Below are 8,511 nucleotides of genomic sequence, written 5' to 3'. Positions count from 1 at the left end.
AATGAGGTTAATAAAAGCTCAAAGGGACTTGCCAAGTTGGTAACTGGCAAAACCAGGACTTGAGCGTAGTCTTCTGAGTCCCTTATCCTATGGTAGTTCTACCCCGCTACTGCACTCTGGAGACCAAGCTGGGAGAGGGTGAAGGGGGATTTTGCCAACTCCCTGCTCCTTCTCCACCCCTAGGGTCTCAGGAGGGCAGGGGATAAAAAGATAAGGGGAGGGGGGTGCCTTCTGGGTGCCGCCCACTAGATAACCAGTTGGGCCTTCTGCCTCTCCCACCAACGGCCACTCCCTTATCAGCCCAGCCCTCCCCCACACCTACCATGGTCCAGTATTGTCTACAAACCAGAAACCCAAAGCCTCAACCTCTTTTCTTTCCTTAGACTTGCAGTGGAGGAGGGAGGTAGATGGGCCTCCAATGGATCCCACTCTCCTTACAAATAGAAAAGAAGAAGCCCCTGGGAAGGAGCCTAGGTTTCAGGGGCTCAGTTTGGAGGCCAGTGGTAACTAGACAGGGTCTCTGCTGGTGTGTATCTATGCCTGTGCACAGGTGTCCCCTCTCCACCTCACCCGGCAGCACAGAGTTTCCTGCTCTACTATTACCTGACTGGAAAAAGTGTTATATTCATAGTTGGGTGCCAGCCAGGTCCCCCTGAAATGCCATTTTCCCCCTCCCCACCAGACAGGAGAAAGTGAAGTGAAGTCCTAGCCACTGCTGCTTCCTCATGTCCCACAAACTTGACTGCATTTGGAAGGGTGGCTGAATTGGCTGTATATGAGCCCCCTCTCTAATTTTGATACAAAATCTATTCTGTTCCTTGGGCGGGGGGTGGGGGGGAGACAAAGGAAGACCCTGTGCCAACATGTGCCATGTAATTCTCTCCCCTGGGACCCCTCCTCACAATATGGGCCAAAGGAGGGTCCCAGAGAGGCCTACCCTACACGGTCCCCAAAGGTGCCAAAACTCAGAGCCTGTGTGTACCTGCACACGTGTGTGTCTCATCCTGCCTAGCAGGCTTCCACCCTCAGCTCGCCCCAACATGCCTACCAAGGGCTGGAACCCAGCAGCCCCAGGCAGGATCAGGGTGCCTGCAACAGGCCCTCACCCCATACATGAGCTCTCAGATGTCACATCCACAGGCTCCCAGCACAACACACAACCTTCATAAGCCAGTCAGAACTGAGTGAGGAGCATATGTCCTCGGGAAAGAGACAGTCCCACCCAGTCCCAAGTCCCTGCCACTCCACAGACAGATAAGGCCACATAAGAAGTCAAAGCTCACATTGCCCACCAGAAGCCATGCCTGGGCAATACACCCAAGAGTCTAGATTAGGAGACCTGGCCCTCATCCTCTACCTAGGCCCTCCTTTTCCCAAAACCATTACTGCCCTGCTCCTTGGTTTCAGGCCCACTCTGAGTGTCAGCTCAAGATCCTAGAGAGATAAGAGGCAAGACACCAGGGTTCCTCTCTAACTCTGGAAAAAGTTTCATAGCTTCAGTTACTCACTAGAGAAATGACAGGCACATTGCCTGGGGCTGGGGAACAGTTCTGCAGAGCTAAAGCCCAAAGCTCAGGGGCCTCTATTTACACGTCCAGTGAATGGACACAAATAAAACTCAGCATCTCTCCAGAGCCACAGCAACTCCCAGTAGCCCCAGCACAAGGGCTTGGGAGTGAGAAGAGAAGGGGAGGGAAGATCACCCAGACCATCTGTCCCTGTTGCTGCCTGTCCCCAGGAGCAGGGGTAGAGGTAGCAACGTGGGGGTGGGGGTGAGGGGTTGGATGTGTCACCCAGTCTTGGAGTCAGCCAGAGCCCTGGCTCCCATCTCTGGCAACCTGGGAGCCTTTGGGAAAGGGGAGGAGAGAGAAAGAGCCCAGAACTAGTAAAGTTTTCTCTGAATGGAAGCAGCATCCTGTGGCCTTAGGGGGGCATCTCCAGCTGGGCATTTCCATGGTAACTGGCCTGAGCCGAGGGCAGGCCTCCTCCCTTTGGGGGGTGACCATAGGTCAGCAGGCCGGAGGGCCCTGGCCTCTGTGAGCTGGGGCACCTCTCTCCCAGGCCCGGACCAGACCCAGGACTTCCACCCACCCCCAACAGGCTTGCAGGGTGCCCAGACTTACCTGGGAGAACTGAGGGGACCAGGAGAGGTGCGGGGGGCAGCTGGGAGCCCAGAGGGGCCCTGGCTGGGGTGAGGCCTGAGGGGGGGCCAACTTCAGCCGCTCATGTCCCGAGTGGGACGGGCAGGCCTGGCTGGGAGCTCCACTCCGCGGGCTGCACAAAGACTCTCACGCACGGCCTCAGCCCGCCCCGCGGCAGCCACAGCCCCGGGGGAAAGTTACAATGGCCACTGGGCCAGGGACCGGGGGCCAGGGGGCCGGCCTGGGGGGCGGGGGGCCACAGGGAGTCCGGAGCCTTCTTTGTTTGCAAGGTTTCCCTCAACAATGGCTGCTCCGCTCTTTCCTCCTCCTCCTCCTCCTCGGCTCTCCCCGCCGCCGCCTATGCCTCTGCCTCCAAGCAGCCCGCCCGCCCTCCCCAGGCCAGCAGGCCCCTCCGCCGGGGCACCAGCAGAGGCAGGGCCCGGCACTCACACTCACTCACACTCGCACACGCATAGACACACGCAGCGCCCGCCGGCTCCCTTCCCTCTCTCCTTTTCTCTCCCTCCCTCCCCGCTCGCTCTCCCCGAGCCGCTCTCAGAATGAGGCCCCAGGGCGGGCGGAGGGTGGAGCTGCCCCCACCGGCCCCGCCCCCCTCCCTGCGAGGCAGGAGGAAGAGGGAGGGAGCGAGCGAGCGAGGCAGGCAGGGAGGACTGCTGAGAAAAACAAAAGAGAGACAGAGACTGGGAGAGACAGGGGACAGGACGGAGATGGAGACGGAACAGACTGGGTCCCGAGAGACCTGAATGGAGGGGAGGCCTGCAGGGACCAGGAACAGGAATGCCGCCCTCAAGCGAGGGTGCTCAGGGGTGAGCTGGGGAGCCAAAGCCACAGGCAAGGAGGGAGGAGGGCACTCTCCTCTCTGGAGATTCCCAGTATCTTCTAACAGCCTCCTCCGAAACATCCCCCAAATCTCTCTTCCTCTCCTCAGTGATCTTTCGGGTGGAGGCTGGCCTGGGCAGCCACTCTTGGCTGGTGAAATCCCACAGCAGCTGGGGGGAGGCTGCAGGGGGTTATTTTTGACAGAGACACACTCAGACTTCAGCCTGTAAACACTGATTGAAGAGAGGGGGACACTCCAGGTTCCCTGCCTCCCAACCCAGCTAAGTTCCAAACAGATCTGCCTTTGCAGAGGTAGGCCTCCTTCCCTCCACCCAACATCACCACCACCACCATACCAGAGACACGTGGGTGCAGGGGAAAGGGGCTCTGTTAGAGCCAAGGAAGGCAAACTTGCCCATCTAAGGGTCCCCAGAAGGGGTCCAGTCTGCTGCTGAATCCTCTCCCTACACCCCAGGGACAAAAAGGTATATGGTTGCCAGAGTAGGACCTGTTCTCCAAAGCAAGGGGGGAATCCCAAGAGACACAGACACAGACACACAGGCACACAGGCGCACACACACAGACACACAGACACACAGACACAGACACACACAGACACAGACACACAGACACACACAGACACACACATACACACACACACAGACACATACACACACACACACCCGTTATGGGGGGGGAGTAAGGACCTCTTACTACTTTGCAATTTGAGTCTCAGCTTTCTATTCCCTAACCGCCAAGCATATTAACACACAGTCCCACAACAGGATTTCTCATGGCATACACACCAGTTGACTGTGCAGTAACAATATTATTGCACCTGGCTCTGTGAACATCCTGTATACATAAACAACCCATCTCACTTTCACATAAGTCAGTACCTGATACACACTTCAACCCATGATATACCTCAAATTCCAAATAAACCCAAACCTAAGAGACACACACATACACAGTCTATGTCAGACCCTGACTTCCATACACACTGGGCCTTGTGACACGCATGCCCCCATCCCCAAGACACACCCCCAAATTGCATCACACCTCCTGAACCTTTGACAGACTGCTTCACACACACCCTGACCATTTGCTACCCAGGGACTAACCCCACCCTCTTGGAAATCTGCACACCATGCTCCCTCATGGCCTGGCCATATGATACATTCTGGCTTTCATAAACATACTGAAAACTATACAGTTCAGCCAGAATGCCTACCATCATAGTGCCTACCACCAGGACTTGAGATATTTGCCCTGGTTCCCAAATTTATAGCCCAACTCTAGGATAACTATATTCCTCCCCCTCTGACAGGACAATTCTTGTCATTTGTTTCATGCCTTTAAATTTTCCAAAGTGCATTCACAAGGAAGTACCTTAAGAAAGTCTAATAGCATCCAGGGTCAAATATTATCCTAACTTGAACAGATTACAGTGAGACAGGAGGGCCTGAGGCTGGAACCCTGGTTCTAACCCCACTTACACAAGCCCAGCCCTGGGGCACTGCAGCCATTCCTCCTGCCTGCCCCCTCCAAGGAATGGTCACTCCAGGCCCCAAATGACTGTCTCCTCAGGGACAGGACATGGGTGTGTGCTCTGGCTTCTGCCTCCAGTTCAGAGCTCAGAATCCCCACCCAGTCTGCCTCTTCAAATTTCAGGGAGAAGGGCCCCTAAACACCAAGATGTAGCCAGACTCTCGCATATCATTCAAAACAGGCCCTCTCCTAGTTCCCCTTCTCTAGCAAGTCTGTTCCTCTCTCGGTTCTGACTTAATTCTCCCACTTGCACAGGGGCAGAAGAGGTCCAACTGCAGAGAGCAACTCAGAGTTAGAAGCCTCTAAAACTGGTGGGGGGTGGGGTGGGGAGAAAGCTGGGAGCAGCAAAGACTGACAAAGGTGAGGAGGGAGGGAAGGGCCAGAGCACCCCTTCTGGAGGGGGGAGCTGTGAAGGGCAGCAGCCCACCCCAGACCACAAGATAAGGTACCAGCACTGCCCCCTGCCCGGGCCCCTGGGGCTCCCTGACCCAGGCCTCCAGTGTGCCTGCCCCCCTTCCTTTGTCTGTGCCCGGCCTCCCGTTGGCCTGGCGCTCTGCCATCCTCCTCTCCTGGCTCCCAGCCGCCACCACTGCTGCCTCCTCCCCTCCCCCAACTCCTCCCTGCCTTAACCCTTCTGAGCCACATGCTGCCCCAGACAGGCCCTGGCCCCCTCAGCAACCTGCCCTGCCCAGGGTGATGCCCCTTAGCAGAGGTTCTCCCTGCTCCTGACCAAAGCCCCAGAAGCTACTCCGCACCCCAGGAGCACTATGGGAGCTAGATGTGTGTCTGTGTATCTTGTAGTGTTTCCTTCCGCGTGTGCATGTGTGTGGGTCTGCGTGTGCTCTGGCTTCCCTCAGTCACATGTGTGGGGCATGTGCTGTCTCTGCCGGGCTGGGGGAGGAGGAGCCGGGAGACAGCAGAGCACAAAGGAGAGACTCAGACGAGCAGGCAGCAGCAGGGAGGCGGCCTGCCAGGGCACCTGGGCCCCCACCCCAGGGCTGCTCAGGTTGGGGGCGGTGGTCTTTGGGCCTGGACTGTACATGCTGCCACAATGTCCCTGTGTTCAACCATGTGCTCACACACATCCATGCAAGCCTGGTGCCCTCCCTTACGCCAACTCCTACCATTTCTCACCCCCAGGACACTCATGCCCCTCCCCAACTGGTTCTCCTTGAAGACTAACATCCAGCCATGGTTTATGGCATCAATCATAAGACTTCCTTACATTCAAGAAAAAGATTCCCCACTCTTGGCCATCTTAGGCCCCCTCTCCCCCAACTGATCACTAGACACACAAAAGGAACATACCATTTAGGGCACTGACTGAAGTTGTCCCCCCTCACACACACAGGTCCTCATCTGTCCCCATGCTGCTCCCAGAGAGGCTGAGAGGGAAACTTTTTCCCTTCTCCTACTGGACCACGCACCCAACTTCAAGACCAACATCCCATCTACCTCTAGTCTGACAACCCTTCTAGACTCGCCTCCTGCCCACTATTTGTAGGAACTAACAATCAACATTTAAGACTCAGCCCTTTAGCTATGCATCTCTTTAGTATGATGATGGACGATCAAGGCCATGGGATGGACTCAAGAGAATGGATGGGTCTGAACAGGGTACTCAGCATAGGACAATTATAAAGAAAAAACACACAGGAACATGTGTGATAGGAAGAGCTCATAGGAGGAGCAGTGATGGGGCCAGACAGGATTCCAGCTTGGCAGGCTCTTCCCTCCCCTCCTCTCCCCCACCCTCTGCAGCAGGAGCCAGGGGTTCCCACACCCGGATATTCCAGAATCCTCAGGCTCTACTAGCCCTCCCTCTGGGCCCCATGCCCCTTAAACGTCAGCCTCAGCAGGCACTTTAAATGTGTGCCCAGCCCAGCCCAGCTTTGGCCTGGGTCACATGATTTTCAAGGAAGCTTCAGCACAGGCAGCTTCCCTTGGGGATTGTGTTGGGTGGGGGGGGGGGGCTTCCAGTTGTAGGGTATGGGCCTCCCAGAGAACAGGACATATGAATGGGCAAAGGATCCAAACCAGGCTAGATTCAGGAATATCTGAGTTTCAAAAGAAAGCTAATTCCTGCCTGGGACAAGATGGGGTTCTGCAGATAATTCAAGAACCCAGAATCCTGGGGACAGGTAGAAACCATGTTCTGAGGCCCTCTGAAGACTCCCTCTCCATTCACATGGCCCCTCGCCTTCCTCCTGGCAGTAGATACGAGTCTTCCTCTTCCCCAGTAAAGAACTCAGACCCCAGCTGTCACTGGCAAGAGTTGATGTGTTTGGGGGAGGCAGGAATCTGAACCTAAGTCTTCTCATTGGGGTCAAGCATCGCTTCCCTCAACTCAACTCTCACATGTCACTCTATTTCCTAGCTTGCCTGGGGCTGCCACATTCCCCCTCCCAGTAGGGCAGAGATGCCAGGCCCAAGGGCCCAATTAGATGCGCCCCCCCCCCCACCCCACCCCACCCCACCCCACCCCACCCGGACCTCTGGTCCCTCAGGAGGGCCAACCATCCTTGGCAACAGGCTGGATAATTTGGAGGGGGGCAAAATGGTCCCCACTCAATCCCTCCCCGCAAACAAGAGGCCTCAGAAACAGTCTGGAGGGAGGTGTCACAAAATGTTAGAGGGAATAGGCAGCAGGAAAGGTGGGGGGGCAACCCAAACCAGCCAATCACAACTCTATGATGACCCGGGGGGGGGGTCAAAAGTCCAGACTCACTTCTGATTGGCTAACACCCTGGAATTCTGGGAATTTCAGCCCCCCCAACCCCTCCCTAATTAACCTCCCCTCAAAAAAAACACACACAACCTATCCCCAGCACCCCTTACCAGTGCCTCTGGGCTGCTGCGCATTTACACAGTTGGGGAGAACCCTCCCCCAACTGAGGCCTCACACACCCCTCACAGCCCCCGACCAAAGCCATGCCTTCGACGCCCCCCACACAAGTTCTCACCAAACAAGGACTGAGGGATCTGCAGGGAGGGTTCTGGAGGGAGGGGCCGGGAGGCCGCGCGCCCCACTCACCAGGACAGGCACAGCCCACTGACATCTTCACATCGCCCGCCGCTGGGGGCCCAGCCGAGTCACGGTGCCCGCCCCGCGCGGGGACAGGCCGGGCATGAGCCGCCGCCGCCGCCCGCGGCCCCCGCTGCCCTCGCCGCCGGCCCGGCCCGGCCTCGGCCCGGTGCGGGCGGCCCCTGGCTGCAGCGAGGGGCCTGTCAGGCGCGAAGCAGACAGGAAGGAAGCCAAGCAGGAAGGCGAGCTGCCTCTGCGTGTGTGCGCACGGGTGTGCGTCCCCGGAGTGTGTGTCCGTGTGTGCGCGTGTGCGTGTGCGTGTCTGTGCGCTCCCGCCGCCCTCCCTGCCGCCAACGCCGCCGCCGCCGCTCGCCCCCTCTCGCTCTCCCTCTCGTAGACGCCCGCTCTCCAGTCCTAACCGGGCTGGGCCGGGCTTTATTAATATGCTAATTGCCTGCTAGTGGGAGGGGAGAGCCGTGTCAAAGTGACCCGGGCGAGGGCGCAGCGAGCTGCGACGTGTGTGCGCCGCGCGGCGGGCGGGCGGCGAGGGGCCGGTGCCGCACCGGGCTCGGCGTGCATGTGACGCAGCTTTTAAAAAAGGAGACCAAGGCTGAGACCCCGGAGAGGGCAGGCGAGGGAGAGGGAGAGGAGGCGAAGCCTCGCGCTGGGTGTCCGTCCTCCGGGTGCTGCCGAGTTGGGAGCGTAGAGGAGCCGGAGCGGGAGCCAGGACTGGGGGAGGCGGAGCTAGGGTGGGCTGTGAGGTGTAGCTCTCTCCACCCCCGGCCGAGCTCAGGGAGGGGAAACCGGACTGCCAATCCCCCAGTCCATGCTCTCTGCTGAAACCCCAATCCTAATCTGGACGGCCCTGGTTATGCGCCTCATCACAACGTGGGTGGGGAAAGCAGCATTATCTTAATTCGAGTAGCAACCCCTGAATTTATCTCCCCCCCTAAA

At 57.8% G+C, this 8,511-nt stretch overlaps 1 protein-coding gene across 12 annotated transcripts in view; it reads right to left on the bottom strand.

The window, feature by feature from the left end:
• LDB1 (LIM domain binding 1) overlaps positions 1-7,768 on the bottom strand; it is a 13,197-nt gene extending 5,429 nt beyond the window's left edge. For 5 of the 12 annotated variants that reach the window (XM_081546047.1, XM_081546107.1, XM_081546117.1 and 2 more), the window contains exon 1: positions 2,124-2,703. Coding sequence is in view for 4 of the 12 variants with exons in the window: in XM_081546033.1 (XP_081402159.1) it covers positions 7,567-7,591 (25 nt within the window). In the remaining 8 variants the exon portion in view is untranslated. Of the gene's footprint in view, positions 1-2,123; positions 3,247-7,495 lie in introns of those variants that run through there. The other 7 variants (XM_081546033.1, XM_081546086.1, XM_081546038.1 and 4 more) reach the window with 3 other exon arrangements.
• Positions 7,769-8,511: the final 743 nt, after the last annotated feature.

Source organism: Giraffa tippelskirchi, chromosome 2 (genome assembly GCF_054371585.1).
Source record: "Giraffa tippelskirchi isolate mGirTip1 chromosome 2, T2T-mGirTip1v1.2.pri, whole genome shotgun sequence".
Lineage (NCBI taxonomy): Eukaryota > Metazoa > Chordata > Mammalia > Artiodactyla > Giraffidae > Giraffa > Giraffa tippelskirchi.
The sequence above is the reverse complement of the archived record's forward strand: the minus strand, read 5'-3'. Positions and strand labels throughout refer to the sequence as shown.